The sequence below is a fragment of the Leptosomus discolor genome, chromosome 5 (assembly GCF_034619465.1).
Source record: "Leptosomus discolor isolate bLepDis1 chromosome 5, bLepDis1.hap2, whole genome shotgun sequence".
Classification (NCBI taxonomy): domain Eukaryota; kingdom Metazoa; phylum Chordata; class Aves; order Leptosomiformes; family Leptosomidae; genus Leptosomus; species Leptosomus discolor.
In genome coordinates this window covers 20,816,242-20,835,560 of record NC_141395.1, presented here as the reverse complement: position 1 = coordinate 20,835,560, position 19,319 = coordinate 20,816,242, and the positions used below count along the sequence as shown (strand labels likewise).

Here is a 19,319-nt window from a genome sequence, read left to right as displayed (position 1 = left end):
TATACATGTCCTCAGTGTGGAACTAAGAGATGGCATCTCAGGGCAAACGTGCGTTTATAGTAATTCTGCCCAAGGTAAGGTATTTCTTGGGAAGTTTGCATAAATCCTGGTCCCATAAATACTTATTTCTTATGAATATATAATAGAAATGTACTGGATTTGTGACCCAGCTAGATTGGCCCATAACTCAAAATGGAAGACCTTCTCTTTTTTTAAACCTGCCCAAGTTAGTTTTGTTATACTGTTAATCTCTAGCTCTGTGCTGAAAATCTACTCTAGAATGGAGCAGTGCAAATGGTTTTCTTAAGAAGATGTTAATGCAGAAGACAGATGCTCCCTTTCAGGATTATGATAAGAATGGATTTTTTTTAGATAAACTACAACTCATGTTTTAATTATTTTTTTTGTCACATAAACCTAAACAGATTATTCTAAGCCATACTCCATGGTTTCTTAACAATAGTTTAGCCTCAGAGATGCTGTTATATGAGCAGGCTCTCAGAATTATAAAGAACATCATCATAAGTAAAGGAGCTTATTTTTCCAACTTTTTACCCATAATTTTTAGTTTTGTAAACAAAAGCATGACTAAATCAGATTGGAACCTACTTTTGAAGAATTATATTCAGTGTTCCAGAAAGTGGTAAAAAATGTCTTACTATGCCAAAGGCTAATTCAGCAATTCCTTTAGCACCACCAGACAGCATTTGAAAGAAATATATGAACTCATGTTATCTTCCCATAGAAAAGGAGAGAATGTACACTGCTTTAACAGGCAGTTTAAACAGGAGTGATTCAGTGGCATTCTCCCAGTGAGAACACCAGCAAGCCCTTCTTCATTAGAAATTACAAAAGTTAATCAAATTGAATAATTCCATCCTCTAAAATTATTCAAGAATCATCACTGATAGTCCTTTAGGGCTTTGACCTTTAATATCTTCCATACCTGAGTCTGTCACTGTGAGAAATAGCCATAGTTGTTCTTGGTAATTGTGACCAAATTAGATTTTAATAATAACAAAAAGAAATGGCAATTTTCAGCTCTGTCAGCTTTCGGCCATGACAGAGGACTCTTGGTACATCTGGCTACCTCAGTTTAAGACCTTATCATGCCACCTCTCTGCCACATTCTTCTGCTAAACGCAAGAATATCTGCAGCAAGGGGCAAATATTTGAGTGGAGTGCCTTATCTACCCTAAATCACAATCTGTTCAATTAGTTCAGACACATTTATCAGTGGTTTAAGTGAAGGGACTGAATTTTGGATGGAGGCAGCTGAGAAGCAGGGACATATCACTTTTTTGGGGAAGACTAATTCTGGCAGGGATACCCACTAAAGGCTTGAGACAGCAATATCTCAACCCAGTACAACCAGATGCTGTAGAGCATGTCATCCTGTACCTTGGTTTTTGCTCTTACCTCTTTTTCCAGAAGACATCTGTCATGAGTTTATTATGTCTAGGTTTTGAGGTACAGCTGTAACGACTGTAAATTGTCTTTGCCACATACAAAGCTTGGAGATAGGATATCAGGGAAGGAGATTGGGAATATCCAATGAGTTTGTCAGTTATTAATTTTTTATGTGTAGTTTTCTGCTACAATAAGGAATCTTAGATAATCTTAAGTGGATAGCATTTTATGCTGTGAATTTTTAAACATTATATGTCAGTGCTATAATTTGGTATAGACATTTTATTTCTAAATTATTATGTTAATAAATTGTACTTGAATGAAATGGAAATTTAAAACAAATCATGTATTTGCCAAATACTGTGGGGCAGTAATGAATCTGTAAGTGGAATGAAATCTTTGACCTTCCTGAAATTGCTCATGCCTGATAAAGTTCCAATGGGTTCAGTTTTTGAAAAATTAAACGTAGCAAAACAACCCTTCAATTTGGATTGTTGTATAGTACATTAAAAGGTGGTAATATTGATGGCTTATATAATATTTCTTCATATAGCTAAAAATGCTTCATGCTTTTTGTTAAAACAGTTGAAGTAATGTAATTAAACTATGTTCTCAACTTCTTTATTAGCTTTTCAGAATAATTAACTCAGCTGCAACATCCTGGGAAAGGTCAGGGTCACATTCTACTAATATACTAAATGCTGTATGCACAGAGTAAGAGGCAACTGCTGCTCTGACAACTTCATAATAAAAATAAGAAATAAGAAGATGAGCATATTGATGTGTTGGGAAACCAGATAGAGAAAGAGATGTCACTTTGTCTTCCTAGACAGTCTTATATGTATTTATGTGTATCCTAACATGGTACACTATGATCACAGAATCATAGAATGATAACATTGGATAATCCTGAATTTCATGAAATGAACTAATTAATTGAAAGGGATATTCAGGTCATATACGCATGAAACCTCAGGCTGTTGTTCAGCCAGTAAGGGAACAGAATCATAGCTTGCAACTATGCATCTAAACAAAATAAATTTTGAGTACTTGCCAGTAAAATACCATAAATTCATCAAGTACATATAGCAAAAATGATATTATCTTAGCATAGGACCATGACACAAGAAAAGCTACATAAGGCATAAGAAAGGCTACATTGTGTCCAGTGTCCTGTCTCCAAGAGTGTCAAAAATGCCTACCTGGAAAATCAATAATATAGTAACTATCTTGCAAAAAACAAGAAAAAATTATTAACTTCTCAATAGAAAGAAAAATATTTGGACTTTTTTTTCCCAAATTTTGGAGTTAATTTTTATTCCTAGTTAAGTGTAATATCTGAACACTTAAACTACATGAAAGATAGGATAAGCAGTGCTGGAAGTGAGGAGGGTCATATGCCACTGAAGACCTGAAATCAAATCATATAAATTAGCCACCTCACCAAGTAGCACAGAACTCATATGGACTAAAATTTTAGGCCTAAATAGAAACAAAGTCAAGTGGAGCTGTATGACCAACAATCTGTCTCAGATGACAACCCTGACTGAAGATCCTGAGCAGGGCTAATTGTGTCTGCTAAGTTTCAAAACATTTTTTGCAACAGATAGTCTACATTAGAAAGTCTGTACACAAAAATATGGACATACAACCCTCCAGTTTTAGAAGATGAATGTAAAAATTCTTTCCACCACTTTGAGTTCATTTTAATTTCTTAAAATTAATGCATCTGCATGCATTCCTATCCCAAAAGAAATAAATTAATCTACTTATCAGTGTACAGGGACATTTATTTTCTCACCTACTAGCAACAAAACAGGTGGAACAGATGACAGAAGATCAGGCTAAGACTGAGAAAACCAGAGCAATACAGAACAGCCGTCTACACTTATGCTGTATATACAATAAAATTAATATCAAAGAATTCCAAGCAAATCTTTGCCTCTCATTTGAACTGTCCTTCAGAGGAAAACTTGTTGTTTACAATAGATGAAGTATTTCTCTGTGAAACAACTTCAAGTTTATGATGTAAGAGCACTAGCACTGTGGTAAGAAAGCTGCAAATAGGTTGAAACGGAAAGCACAAATTAGGTTGGAGAATGACTTATGATCAGAACCTAAAAACTGCCAATATACACAGTGCCACTGAAGTTACAGGAGCTACAGCTATGTAATTAGCTTGTATGGACTGTAACCTGCTTGTGAAAGATAGCTAAGGCACAGTACTAGTTTGGGCAGAAAAGTATAAAAGGAAGGCACCATTAAGGTAAGATGTCTTGCTCTCCCAGTGAGAGATTGTCTTTTTTTTAATACATATTTCACAGTTTATTTTTAATCCATAAAATGTGCTGTCTTTGCACTAAAGTTTATTGTCATGTCTGGGTATCTTGTTGATGTGCGTGAATCAATGAATATTCTATTAAAAATACAGAGAAATCCATGTCTTGTTATCTCTGGAATATAAGAGTGGCTAAGGATAAAACGGAAGTCTCTCACTGTAGAATCACAGTACAGATAAATTGTATTAATGACAATTATTAATAACAATTAATGACAATAATTAATGTAATAGCAGAAACAATAATGTTATCTCCTGTAAGTGAACAGACTTCAGCTGCAGACCACACAAAATCAGTACGATTTTCTTCTTAACATGCTTATAAATCACAGCAAGTTCCTTTACAAACTTATCCACTACAGCAATAAAATAAGCTTTTCCTTTGATAAAAAGCATTACATCCTGACATGAAATCTAGTTGAAAGGTATAGTGATACGAATTCGCTAAAATACTATTTTCTGTGAAATTAACATACATAGCAACATAGTAATAAATAATTGATTTCTATTGATTGTCCTTTTGAGACATGATTTTATAAGTCTATGGATACAAGTAACATAGGAAACCACCTTTTCATATAACGGGCAAAGTCTTGCCACCATTATCAGTGAATGCTTATTTCTGTACAGTGAATTATTTTAATAACTCTCTAGATTGAGGTACAGAAATGAACATTTAAGGGAATTTTTCAAGGACTGAAATATGCCTATGTTCATTTATGTGTCTTATATGCTTTTGGGGTAGAACTGAATCAAATATGAGTAAGGTATGGTATTTCCCCACTCCTCTCTCCAAAACTGCTCAAAGTAAGTAAGTTAAATTCTTTCACATCAACAGTGTTTAAAACTCAGTTCCATTTGTGAAGCAAATTAGTTGCTCCTTCCTGAAGTGGATTGGCTTGTAATAAAATCCCAGTAATGTGAAGCTCACTACTTCTGTGGATAATAAAGCATTTACTGTTATAATGCAAGGATTTGTTAATATATATGCCATAATATTTTATATACTTAGAAGACAAAAAAAATTATTGAGAGTTGTCAGGCAAGTGAGAAAATACCACCTCTGTCAATATATATTTCATAGATGCCCTTGCTCTTGTTGCTATGAACTGAGTGACTTAGAAATAATATTTGTAACAAAAGATAATCAACCACTACATCATTTATTACCAGTGATTATAGTTTATTAACTACTGCCAATATTATTAATATCTATCCTAATGTATTCAGAATTTTAAATTGCTTATAAGTTTGAACCTTAATGAAGTTACTGAAAGTACGGATATTTTGTCTTTCAATATTTCTGAAAATTTTATCCTTCACCAACAGTGTGCTTCCATATGACTGCTAAACCCTATTCAGCTATAATAGACATTTAATAGCATAGATTCTTTTTTCAAACATGCCTTCATGTGACCTCTTGCCTTTCCAGCAAGTATGAAAATTGTGTGACTGGGCCTCCAATGTCACTTTAAGCAAGAATAGTGTTTTTCCATTTGTCACTGTTGGTCTTTCTGTTGCCTGAATCTGTATTGTTTTTAAATAAACGTTGCAGAACAATTTTCATAATAATATTTTTTCTGTATTTTTATAGGTCTCATTGGTTAGTTTAATAGCCAATGCTTTGGGCTATTCTGAACTTGGTGCCATTAAATCGCTTCGGACATTAAGAGCTTTAAGACCTCTAAGAGCCTTGTCACGATTTGAAGGAATGAGGGTGAGATAAAATGAATAAGTCTGAATGAATGTATGCATACAAAAATCAGTGTAGAAGTATGACATGCATGCCTTCTGCAAAGAACTCCAGAATGGGAATGCATGTAAAAATGTGTGGAAAAAGGCCTTCCAACATGTCCTTATACACAAGACATGTATCCAGCTTACATTTGGATATTAGACCCTGAGCTCTTTAAATCTGCCTGTTCACTGCTGCATAGTTGTGCTGTCCTGGCCCCCTGGCTGTTAAAATTTCCATTGATTTGTGGACCTATACAGAAAAGTAAAAGGACATGAGAAATTTTAAAACAGAGAGTGTTGGGGGTTTTTTTGTCCAGTTTAGCTGGGGACTTTATTTTATAAATTTCCATAGCTAACTTCTGTTCTCTGTTAGCTTGTCAGTGGTTCAGGATGGAACAGGATTAGCTGGAAAACAATACAAAATTAAAAAAGGTGAAGAAGCTGACAGGAGTGACACACCAGAAACTAAAGCCTCCCTGTGGCTCCCTGTCGACCTGCCTGGGGAAAAAAAAAAAAACACAATAAATGCTGTAGTATTAGGGAAAGGTTCTCTGAACAGATATCCGAAATACGGATGGGGCTGGAAGTATAGAAGGGGAAGGATGAGAAATAATTTTCTCAGCTAGTGTCCTTTATTTCATATGAATGCATCTGCTGCCATCTTACCTCTCCTCCTACACAGCTAAATCCTTCCTGTTGAAGAAATTATTATTTTCATATTCTGCCAATCTGGCAGAAAAAAAAAACCCTAAAACTATTACAAGCTGTTTGCTGAAAATTCAGTCTATGCTATTTCCCAGAAAAACTGATGCATAAAAAACTAACAATGTAATGTTAACATTAATGTTAAAATTAACAAGGTAATGAGAAATCGCCTTTTAATCTTTCACCTCAAAATACCCAGATGCTGCAATACACGTTTATAGTTTGGTCATAGGTCTTAAGTTTCCAAATACATAGCATGTTTCCTGTTTGGGTTGAGGCTGCTGATATTCTAGAGGTGGCCACACTAGCCAGTGTAAGCGAGTGTGTCCTGCGGCAAATCACCATCACCACTAGGTTTTACATTATTTGTATTGCAAACAACGTATGAAGTCCCTAATAGATGGGCAAAACCTCTATTGATCTTAGACTACTTTCAGCCAAATTAGTGAATTGAAAAATATTACTATTTTCAAAACCATACACAAAAAACTACTGCAGTCTCTACTGATTTGATAGAAAATTATTATCTAAATATCTGCAGCTTTCTTTTAGATCCATCACAATAAGTAAAAGAAAATTTTTGTCAAAGGATTTCATCTGATCTTTTACTGTCACTTAGAGAATCATAGAATCATTAGGTTGGAAGAGACCTCTAAGATCATCAAGTTGACTCAACACCACCATGCCCACTAAACCATGTCCTGAAGTGCTACATCAACACATCTTTTAAACACCTCCAGGGATGGTGACTCCATCACCTCCCTGGGCAGCCTGTTCCAATGCTTGACCACTCTTTCAGTAAAGAAATTTTTCCTGATGTCCAATCTAAACCTCCCTTGGCCCAGCTTGAGGCCATTTCCTCTTCTCCTATAGCTAGTTACTTGGGAAAAAGACCGATCTCGACCTCACTACAACCTCCTTTCAGGCAGTTGTAGAGAGCAACAAGGTCTTCTCTCAGCCTTCTCTTCTGCAGTCTAAACAACCCCAGTTGCCTCAGACACTCCTCTTAAGACCTGTTCTCCAGACCCTTCATCAATTTCGTTGCCCTTCTCTGGAAACGCTTCAGCACCTCAGTGTCTTTCTTGTAGTGAGGGGCCCAAAACTGCACACAGCATTCCAGATGCAGCCTCACCAGTGCTGAGTACAGGGCCACGATCACCTCCCTAGTCCTGCTGGACACACTTTCTGATACAGGCCAAGATGCTGTTGGCCTTCTTGGCCACCTGAGCACACTGCTGACTCATGTTCAGACGGCTGTTGACCAGCACCCCCAGGTCCTTTTCTGCCAGGCAGCTTCGCAGCCACTCACCCCCAAGCCTGTAGCGCTGCATGGGGTTGTGGTGACCCAAGTGCAGGACCTGGCACTTGGCCTTGTTAAACCTCATACAGTTGGCCTTGGCCCATCAATCCAGCCTGTCCAGAGCCCTCTGCAAAGCCTTCCTGCCCTTGAGCAGATCAACACTTCCACCCAACTTGGTGTCATCTACAAACTCACTCAGGGAGGACTCAATCCCCTCATCCAGATCATCGATAAAGATATTAAACAAGACTGGCCCCAGTACTGAGCCCTGGGGAACACCACATGTGACAAGCTGCCAACTGGATTTAACCCCATTCATAGAGAGACTTGCTCATATAGAGTAGGTCAACTGTATTAAATGCAGCCAGTTAAAAAAACAAACCTAATGGGTAAGTGTAAGAGCAACTACAGTGAGCCAGGCAATTTAAAACCAAGACTTATAGCAGATGCTCTTAATAAAAACTAAGTAAGATATGCTTAATTATGTTACGTTGTATGTAGATGCTAAAATACACTGGTGTCAATATATACATAAAGTTTTGAGCATAAAATAATTAGTTATGATAATTTTACATGCAGACATTTTTATTCAATCTTCCACATCATCATTGCTTGATCTTTTTCTGGTTTATTTTCTATTTATAGATTTTGATTTGTATTGTTGGAATTTAACATTTATTTCTCTCTTTTTCTCTAGAGCACACAAATTCTAAGAATCCATCTTGCTACTAACAGGTTTTCATTTGCTTTTTTTTTTTTTTTCCCAGACTTTTGCATTATCTTAGTATCCATATTATTTTATTTTTTGCTTTTTGCAATCTCATTATTGTTTTTATTGAACTTTAAATAATGCTTCCCCCATAAATTTTAATGTAGTATTTTAACTGTCCGTTTCATATTAATACTGTTTTAACATTTTAAAAGTATTTTTATTTTTCTGTTCATAAACTAAGTGGCTATTTTGTCTAATTTGTACACTAGGTGGTTGTAAATGCCCTTGTAGGAGCAATTCCATCTATCATGAATGTATTGCTGGTTTGTCTTATATTCTGGCTCATCTTCAGCATCATGGGAGTAAATCTGTTTGCTGGCAAATTCTATCACTGTGTAAACACTACAACTGGTGAGATGTTTGATGTCAGTGATGTCAACAACTATACTCAGTGTGAGGAACTCATAAAAAACAATCAAAGTGCCCGATGGAAAAATGTGAAAGTAAACTTTGATAATGTAGGAGCTGGATATCTTGCTCTGCTTCAAGTAGTAAGTAAATTTATATATTTTCTTTTTTGCTCTTTTTAAGGAAGTCTAGAAAAAATGGGCAAGTTAAGACTGTTAAGTAGTGGAATAATTTCTTCATAGCAATGATGTATAGCTTACACAACTCTATTGCATTGTTACCTGTAATTTTTGTATTTATGATAAAAGAGTAACTTTCCATTCCGAGCCTAGGAAATGCAGTCTTATGGTGATGATAATGTGAAAATAGTAAGTGAAAAAGGTACAAGAATCCTTTTAGTGGTGTACAATATAAACTTCAAGACTGCATTTCCTGAGTCTTGCCATGGTGGACAAGGCTCAGAGGTCCCTCTAATTATAAACCAGGTCTCTCTTCTCCTTTATGAGCTCAGTTACCTTGTAAGACAGGGAGGCAGCTAGCAGCTTAAAAGAGGGCAGACTTCTTAACTGCCTGTCCAGTCTGAAGTGAGCAACTACTGCCAGTACCTACCACATAATCTCTTCCTAGGTATCATTACACATCCACAGCAACGTTCTTTCACAGTCAAAATCCATTAATCTTGGCACTTTTGGCACTGTGAAATAATTTTTCTTTTGTCAACAGCATGGTCAAGGTAGAGTGTATTTTTCCTTATGTCTGTACTCATCTAAGGAGCCAGTTTGTAAGTTAGATGGTAAAAATAAAAATATATCAACCTGGTGTCTCCAGTGCAGGTATTTGTTTAATAGGGCCTTGATTTTCCAGACCTGGAAGTGGGTTTAGGGAAAGGAATCATAAATAATGCAAGATCTGAGATTGGGCACCCAATGTTTCATGTAGCATGGAGCCAGTTCTTTCTCTATTATCATAACACTTGTGTAAGAGGCCTGAAATCCTCTGAGAGAAGTAGGAGCTGTCCATGGGACTAATGTGGGTAGTTAATGATAGACAGATCCCAATTGAGTAGTAGGTCTGATTAATCCTATAACACTTTCTCTTGATGTTTGCAGATAATCAGCACTTGCTACTAAAATAAATATATTTAATTAAGAAGTACATGAAACTACAGAGACATTAAACTGGGTAAAATAGGAAAACGTAAAATACTTCTCTCACAAACAACACTCATGATTTATAATTGTCATATTCCATTAATGCTTGGTAAAGAGTCCTTATAATATACTAAATAAATATTATGTTACTTATAGTATTATCCTTGTGAATTATTAGATGATGTTGTATTGCATGGCATATTCATTCTATGAATTACTGAGATTTATGCAAAGTCTGTAAACTGTATTTCCCCTTAAACTCCTTTTCCTATGCACTGTGGTACAGAAACATCTTTGTTCTAGGTACTGAGCACACCTTTCATTTATGCCAGAGGAATAAAGACCTTAGCTCTTTTCAGGCTCCTTGGCTTAGAATGGAGCTTCTGATAGATGATACCACAACACAACAAGAAAGCAAGCAATTATGTTTAGGTGATTGAGCTCAGTAGAATCACTTGTCTATAACTTGACATATAGCTTCGCTGTATGAAAATATGTCAGAAATGTCATGGGATTGTTACTGCTTTGATATCACCAAGTTATCTAAAAATGATATCCTCGTCTCTTCTATCCTGGAGCAGATCAGTATCCCTAGCTGACCTTAATTCCCAAATTAACTGCCTGGCTTAAAATGTTTTGCCTCTAGAGGCAGTGTGACTCTCATGTGCTGAGTAGTAGTACTGAATGATAATTCTAATTCTCTGACTTATCTCATTGCTACCCTTGTACTAGAGATTAGAGTGAACCATCTTATTACCAATACTTGCCTCTGAAGATATATAAGGAAAACCTCTAGTCTCTTGAAGCTGTCTCTGATTGTCATCCATGTCACCCATCCAGACAGTGTTGGTCTTTAATTGCTACATCACTAGTGTGGACCTTTCGTTCTTCTCTTTATTTCTTTTTGTTCTGATTTTTTCACTACTTTCCTTTCCAAATACTCCCTTGTGCCCTTTACTTTTCCTGCAGAGATTAAGTGATCCTTGAGCATGTTTCATGTCACTTCTTCAGCTGATTGTCTCCATTAACATTCTCATTCCACTCTCCTCCTGTATTTATTGCTCTTACCAAACTGTTCCTCTTCTAATATTGCTATGCAAAGTGCAGCAAATGGCTGTCAGTTGTCAACTGAGCCAGAAAGATCTATGAAGCCTGGCTCCAAACACACCTTCTTAGTAAATTTGTAATGCACTACAAGATTCAGGAGGACATGAACACTCCCAGAGTGCAAGTTTTCTGCTGTGAAAATTAGCAGCTGTACCAAAGTACCAGAGCTACTTCTGGCAAGCACAGATGCAAATATACTCCTTGAGATGTTTCCTCTCCTGAATCTTCTCAGGAGAGATGCTCTTTATCCTTTCATTTCACAGGCTTTTTAGCTCTTTTGTTCTTTATTGTGAATAAATTTGGAAACCCTAGCTAATGAGCAGGCACTCACACCTTCAAGTAGCATGTCACATCAAACCTTAGGTGTTTCTTAGAAAGTGGACATTCTATGTCCATGAAAATCACCTCCTTAGAGCAATGATGACAGATCTTTTTTACTCTTTATTCTACCTAAACAAAGTCTCTATAGGAACTCAGCCCAAAGTTTTATACAAGTTAATCACAGCTCTTTCATAGTTCATGTTTTGGTCTTCTGTAAGTCTTATACCTCAAGAACCAACGTATAATTTGATTTTGAACAGAGAACGGAGTCTACTCCTTTCAGTTATGTGGGATTAAAACATTTCTAAAAATATCATGGCAGTTTAGCCATGGCAAAAACATTCAGATGCATGTTGGTATCTGTCCAGAAGTTGTATTGCCGACTCCACCAATTCATGCTGTAAACTTGATAAAATGGCTGTCAACACGAGTGATTCTAGTAGATTCTACCTGAAAATCTCCAGCACTCATGTCTATCTGAGTCTACCATTCTTCATCTGCAAAGTAAGCATCTGTAGCTCCAAACACACTGTGCCCTTGCTAAGACCTTCAGAGTCCGATTTTTAATACTTTTTTATTTCCTAAAAAATAATTTCTAAAAAAACCCCTAGTATTACTTTGAAAAATATTTTATTATGCCCGTGTTATTGAATGTGGATTATAAATTTAGATATTATTTTATTAAAAGTTAATGTCCAAATGCTGTGACCTGGTTATTTTCTACATTATGAATTTTTACAGGGAAGATAAACAACTGTATTTTATTTCTAGGCTACTTTCAAAGGATGGATGGATATTATGTATGCTGCTGTTGATTCACGAAATGTAAGTGTAAGCCTTTCAAAGATCATCTGTTGGTTATACTCTGATATAGAGTACAGAACTTAAACAGCTACACATACAATAACATTAAGAACTACAATCAGCACCAATACATATTTTTTCCAGATAATTTTACGCATCTGGAACTTTTATGTAACGTCATGAATCTTAGAATTGGTAATGGAAAAAATTAATCCCATTTTCTTCTGTTTAGCCACATAAGTTAAATTAACTTAACTGGACTTTTTTTGGAAAAGCTAATGTTAATGAAAAAAATAAAGATTTGTTTTTACCACTTCCTTTGGTAATCATGAGTATGAATTAATTTAAGATTATATAATTATTACATATTAAATAAATTAATCTTATTTTATAATTTGTAACAGTGCATTTCATTGTTTCTTTAGGTTGAACAGTTACATTATCTAGCTATTTAAGTGCAATTAGATTTTAAGGTTGAAGATCATCTGTTAAGTTTTCAAGGGATTAGCATTTGACTACAAAACTAAAACTATGTTTACCCTTTACAAAGAAGCACAATAGAGATGCCTGAACTAGTTATAGCCACATTAGCGATATGCGTCATCACACAGTGATATTCATCTCCCAGAGTAATACATACTGTTTCATCAACTTCAGCATTTCTAGACTCTAGCACATTATGCAGTAGAGGTGCAGGCCTTGAGATGTGGAATCCGGGAGAATTAAGACAATAACCAAATCCTCCTTAGAAATTTGCCTCAATTTAATGGATTTCACAAAACATAGACTTACTATAAATTTACTAAAAGCATCTGTTCTTAGCTGGATGCAAGAACACTCATGTAAGACCAGAAAAATTCATGGGATATTTAGCTTATAGTAGAATTGACTGATTCTGTTGCAAGAAAACATACTGAACACAATATAAAATATTTAGATTTGTGCTATGAAAATTTTAAGTATTAATGACTGCTCTCAGTCCCACATTGTTTCTTCATTCTGTATGAAGAACTTCGTACATATGTACATGCATAAACATACTTGGGTGCACATTTACTTCAAAATTCCATATGAGTAATCATTCTGTTCCAGTTCCCAAATATTCATTGGAATGGACACGTTGGGTCTTTTTAATAACCGAGTTTAGTTCATAGCTTTTCTAGCTAAGATTGCATATATCTGTTCATAAATTATATATATCTTTTCTTACATCTAGTGTACTCATGGGTAATAAAATTTATAATGTTTTGTAGGTAGAAGATCAACCTAAGTATGAGGACAACTTGTATATGTACCTCTATTTTGTCATCTTTATCATATTTGGATCATTCTTTACCTTGAACCTTTTCATTGGTGTCATTATAGACAACTTCAATCAACAAAAAAAGAAGATAAGTATTTAAAATGTTCCCAATGTGCTATAAATTATTAGCTATAATGAATTAATAATTTCCTTTTGTAAAGCTAATAAAAATAAAAAGTTATTTCAAGTCCTTGAATAAAAATATCTCTTTTTTAAAATAATCTGTGTTAAACCTGTGGATGTGATTTTGACATTTGCATTTCAGCATCTTGACAAGTGAAGAGGGAGAAATCACAACTTGGTTCATAATAATGTGCAAATTGTGTAAGAGATGAAATGAAGATGCAAAAAGGGAGTGTGCATTATTCTTTTGATTAGACGTAATATTATGTGCCATAGAAGAGTTTCTTTTTAAATTATCTTTAAAGAATTCAGATAATTAATTTTAATTAATCTTATAAATTGTTGACAATTAATGAAGATACAGTTGTGTTCATACAAAAGATAATAGTTCTGCAAACTGATTAAACAGTGGGTTAAGAGTAAGTCCAACAGACCTCACAAGAATAGGCTTAGATACAAGTAAAAATGTGTACAAGAGTTCTATTTTTCTAACACTTTTGTGAGAAATGAGATGAGCTTGTTAGATGCAAACACAATCTATAATTTATTTTCAATAATAAAGCAAAGGTATAAAAGGAAGGGTATATTTTCTCTATACATTTGACATACAAGTATGTTTAAAATAATCATACTGATAATGCATGTAGTTTTATTTAAAATAACTTCAAAAATCTAAAAGTAAAAATATCACATTTAAAATATTTTGAAGCCTCTATTCTTAGCCTTCAATCCCCAAAAGAACTAGAACCTCAGGACCATTCTAAATCTTTGTATGCTGTGAAAAAGCAGTTTCATATGATTTGGTTTTACCTGATCACCAAACAAAAAAGCAGCAGTACCAAACAGAATCTATGGTAAAATCAATTGTGAACTACAGAAATTTTTCCTTGTGAAAATATTCTTTAGCTTCTTAAAAGAGCCATAAACACACCTGGGGCTACTTCTTCAGTTTCTATCAATTATGCCATGCTTTGGGCTTTGGTATCCAGTTTAGCACACAGTAAGTTTGTCATTGTGTTTCCATCTGACTTAGTTCAGACTCATCAATAAGCACAATTTACTTTACACTGAAATTCAGTCAGTCAGTTGCAAATCTGACTGGCAGCATTTGCATCTGCAAACAAAGGCTAATTTGAGTCAGTCAAGGTTCCAGTGGTGTTTTAGTTAATAATTTGCTATGGCATAATTTGGATTACTTAAATTTATATCAAAGGTGATTTTTTTTGCTGTCATTACACCCTTCAGATTAGACCCAAATACTCTCCCTTGACACAACTTGTGCCTCAGTTATCCCACTTTTAGACCTGGCTAGCTGTAACCCTAAAAGACAGCTTAGGCCATATAAGGCACCCGTCAGGCTCCTATGCACTAAACATATCCTAATCAGCAAGTTATTTAACAGCATCAGTACAGTAAGAAGCATTTTAGCCATGTCAGCAAAAGTGAGCATGAAGACACTCGAAAAACTCATCAGTCTGACAAAGCACCAGTGAGGGAGTTTTTTGTGTCTTAGGAATGCATATGAGCATCCACACTATAAATACCTCAAAAAAATCACTTTTGTTATACAGATCCAATATAAATATAGTATTATATTACAGAGAGACATACTGTAGTTAAATGTTGTATGTGTGAACATGATAGTAATTAGTTTTGGTATTATTTCTTCAATTTGGAGGTCAGGATATATTTATGACAGAAGAACAGAAGAAATATTACAATGCAATGAAAAAACTGGGATCCAAAAAGCCACAGAAACCTATACCGAGGCCAGTGGTAAGAGTGATTTGATTTTAATACTGCTAATATTAAATACTCATTTGGGAATATGATTTTAGCCATCAAGAGAAGGTTATAAATCTGGAAAGAAAATATTTTTTTCGATTTATTTTCTTGTAAGTGTAGAATTTGTCCCTTTTTTTAAATTCAGTGGACAAGATCATTTGTGTTTCATTTAAAAACATACACTCTGAAGCATGAACTGTAGGATTTAATAAAGTTAATGTGATAAATTTCATAATTCCCTGGCTAAGTCCTAGAATAGTATAGTTGATTGGATCATTTATTGGTTCTTGTTACCCATGGATAAACATTTCCTGGTTTTAATCCTCCCAGAGAATTTGTGGGACATGGGGATGCACTGGCCCTTGCTGCTGAAGACAGAAGGGGGCAGTGGTCACCTAATGTGAAAGAGAAAGACACATGCAGATAATCTTGCAGAATAAAAGAATGCCCTAGGGAGTAAGGCATAAATTAGGATAAATTTCTCTCTAAGATAAGAAACTACTCTGTTATTTTGAACTCCTAGAGTGTCTGGAAAAAATAAAGTACTTGTTACACCTGATGCACTGAGTGGTTAAAAATAGTCTTTCTAAGGAGAGACATATGGCAATAAACATTTAGCTAAGTACTAAAGGAAAACTAGGATATTGGAGTCATGGTGTGTTTGAAACATGTAACTTCAGTGGTCCAACCATCTCACCAAGCACAATTAGCTTAAGGAAGAGAGAGACATCTCTGGTGGTTAGTATTCTAAAACCCACGAAGAATAAAGATAAGAAAAGGAGTTTCTTTTTGGGTGGTATCAAATTATACCACCTTTTTACACCAATAATATCAGTTATGAATGTTATTACTGTTACTAATGCATTGTTTCCCTTCCTGTCCCTTCAGCCAACAGTGGTACACTTCTTGATCGACTCTAACAGGATGAGACACAAAGCAGCATGAATTTGGCATATATTAATAGATGTATTGTGAATGAGTCTTGCTCTGCTCTCCTAAATCTTGCAGGGACTTGCTTTCCTATTTGGCATTTGTTAGGACAAATATTTTCAGAGTACAAAATGTAATCCATCTTTGTCTTTGCAGAACAAATTCCAAGGCATGGTCTTTGATTTTGTAACCAAACAAGTATTTGACATCAGCATCATGATACTCATCTGCCTTAACATGGTCACAATGATGGTAGAAACAGATGACCAGAGCAAAGAAATGGAAACAATTTTATCCCGGATTAACCTTGTGTTCATTATCCTTTTCACTGGAGAATGTGTCCTGAAATTGATTTCACTTCGCCATTACTACTTCACTATAGGCTGGAATATTTTTGATTTCGTGGTTGTGATTCTCTCCATAGTAGGTAAGAAAAATTCCCTTTCAAGAAAGAACTAGTGGAAGGAAAAAGGAACATATCATAACAAGAATGTTATGATACTGAACATGAAATTTTCTGTTTCCTATATGAATTACATGTTGATGCAGATCTTCATATTTTATAGCACACAAGATATGAAAAGTTGCATATAAGATTTTTATCTCTCTCATTAGATTCACTGTCATCTTCCACATCAGAAGGCATAACGGAACTATTTGGCACATTAGATTAAAATGTACAAATATAAAGATGAATGTTTAGTGGTACATGCAAAGTAACCACAAATTTGCTTTCAGTACTAAAACTGGAAAGTATGTGAAGGGGGTGAAATTTTTAATTGCTTTTGCTAAGGTCTTGGTGAATATTTAGATTTCTGTCAACTAAAAGCTAATGACTCGCCAAGGTGCAAATGAGTTGTGCGACAAAACTTAATTTTTAAACTGATACACTTGAGAGAGGTTGTGCTGATACAGTGTAGATCCTCAGATTAAAAAAAAAATCACTACTTTGCTGAAATTAAGCCAATATAGTCCTTCATAAAAGACAGTGGTAATAGGCTTGGCTTCAAGAACTAATTATATCTAAGAACGAAACTTCTCTTTCCAGGCTGCTTTAGAAAAAACTGAAAGCTTAGACAAACACTAGCTAACTTGCCACAAGGAATTCGCTTATTTCCCTTCTCCTAGATAGCATTTCAACATAAGGAAGGTGCTTGCGCCTTAATAACAGCTTTCAGTAACACGTAGTAGTTTGTACAATGTTTTGGTATTACATAGACTTCCTATACTGGTAGTTTGGGAGACAGCAATAAATAAATCTTTCTAAAAGTAATGAATGAATAAATTTTAAATTATATTTTTAATATTTACTTTTTTTTTTTCCTCTAGGTATGTTCTTAGCTGAGATGATTGAGAAATATTTTGTATCCCCCACACTGTTCAGAGTCATCCGACTTGCCAGAATCGGTCGAATCCTGCGTCTCATTAAAGGCGCTAAGGGAATCCGCACTCTGCTTTTTGCTTTGATGATGTCCCTTCCTGCTTTGTTCAACATTGGTCTGCTGCTCTTCCTGGTCATGTTCATCTATGCGATATTTGGCATGTCCAACTTTGCCTATGTTAAGAGGGAAGTTGGGATTGATGACATGTTCAACTTTGAAACGTTTGGCAACAGCATGATCTGCCTGTTTCAAATTACCACATCGGCTGGCTGGGATGGTTTGCTAGCCCCAATTCTCAACAGTGGGGAGCCAGACTGTGACCCCCATAAAGATCATCCGGGGAGCTCTGTGAAAGGCGACTGCGGCAACCCTTCCGTTGGGATTTTCTTCTTTGTCAGCTACATTATCATATCATTTCTGGTGGTGGTGAACATGTACATTGCTGTGATTTTGGAGAACTTCAGTGTTGCTACTGAAGAAAGCGCTGAACCCTTGAGTGAGGATGACTTTGAGATGTTCTATGAAGTTTGGGAGAAGTTTGATCCCGATGCAACACAATTCATAGAATACAGTAAGCTATCAGATTTTGCAGCTTCGTTAGATCCTCCTCTTCTTATAGCAAAACCAAACAAAGTCCAGCTTATTGCAATGGATCTGCCCATGGTAAGCGGTGACAGAATTCACTGCCTTGACATCTTGTTTGCTTTCACAAAGCGTGTTTTGGGAGAAAGCGGGGAGATGGATGCCCTCAGAATACAGATGGAAGATCGGTTCATGGCAGCCAACCCTTCGAAAGTCTCCTATGAACCGATTACAACCACATTAAAACGAAAACAGGAGGAGGTGTCTGCTGTCATTATTCAGCGTGCTTACAGATGTTACCTTTTAAGACAAAAAGTTAAAAAGGTGTCTAGTATATATAACAGAAATAAAAACAAAGAAGGAGATGGACCAGTTATAAAAGAGATAATTATTGATAAACTAAATGGGAACTCCACTCCAGAAAAAACAGATGAGAGCTCCTCTACAACTTCCCCACCTTCTTATGACAGCGTAACAAAGCCAGACAAAGAAAAATATGAGAAAGATAAAGCAGAAAAGAACTACAAAGGTAAAGATGTCAGGGAAAATAAAAAATAAAGATCTAAGAATTCTGCTTGTGGGACGATTTGTTTACAGTCTTTGAGAATGAAGCATCAACTGGACTCCTGCAGGAGGTTTATGCCAAACTGACAGTTTTTACACATATATATGCGTGTGTGTGTGTGCGCGTGTGTGTGTGCATATATATACATTATATATATACTTAAGGTCAGTGCCTATAACAAAACAGTGAACCTTCATCATCAAACTGTGACTCTGTGAATCAGGGTAACAAACTTGACAAGAGGTTACTGTTTTCACTACAGCTGACACTGCTAAGAATGAGGGAAGAAGTGGCTCCACAGAGAACATGGAGCATGAAATGAGTGCAAAGAGATAATTTTTTGTGTTTCACATACTGCAAAACACGTAGAACAGTAATTCTCTTCACCGTTTGTAATGCAACTGCTACATTTGTCATATTTTTACAAAATCAGTATTAGTGTATTTATCATTTTTTAATTCACAAGTTGTTTACTATTATATGTGACTATTTTTGTAATAGGTTTTATGTTGGGGAAAGAGGTATGAGGACCAGGAGTTCTACTCTCAGATTCTCTATAGTGTACAGATAGAAGTGCTTTGCATAGGCATACTGCATTTGTCAATCATATGTAAATAAAAATATGACATTGCACAAAGCTGAAGATTTGAAGAACT

The 19,319-nt window shown here is 35.4% G+C and overlaps 1 protein-coding gene across 20 annotated transcripts in view; it reads left to right on the top strand.

Moving 5' to 3' along the window:
- The window catches only part of LOC104342309 (sodium channel protein type 2 subunit alpha), a 64,456-nt gene extending 45,800 nt beyond the window's left edge, over positions 1-18,656 (top strand). For 15 of the 20 annotated variants that reach the window (XM_086465849.1, XM_086465851.1, XM_086465843.1 and 12 more), the window contains 7 exons: positions 5,343-5,465; positions 8,472-8,753; positions 11,961-12,014; positions 13,247-13,388; positions 15,071-15,195; positions 16,291-16,561; positions 17,464-18,656. In XM_086465849.1, the coding sequence (XP_086321975.1) occupies positions 5,343-5,465; positions 8,472-8,753; positions 11,961-12,014; positions 13,247-13,388; positions 15,071-15,195; positions 16,291-16,561; positions 17,464-18,656 (2,190 nt within the window). Of the gene's footprint in view, positions 1-5,342; positions 5,466-8,471; positions 8,754-11,960; positions 12,019-13,246; positions 13,389-15,070; positions 15,196-16,290; positions 16,562-17,463 lie in introns of all 20 variants that reach the window. The other 5 variants (XM_086465853.1, XM_086465841.1, XM_086465837.1 and 2 more) reach the window with 1 other exon arrangement.
- The last annotated feature ends 663 nt before the right edge of the window (positions 18,657-19,319 follow it).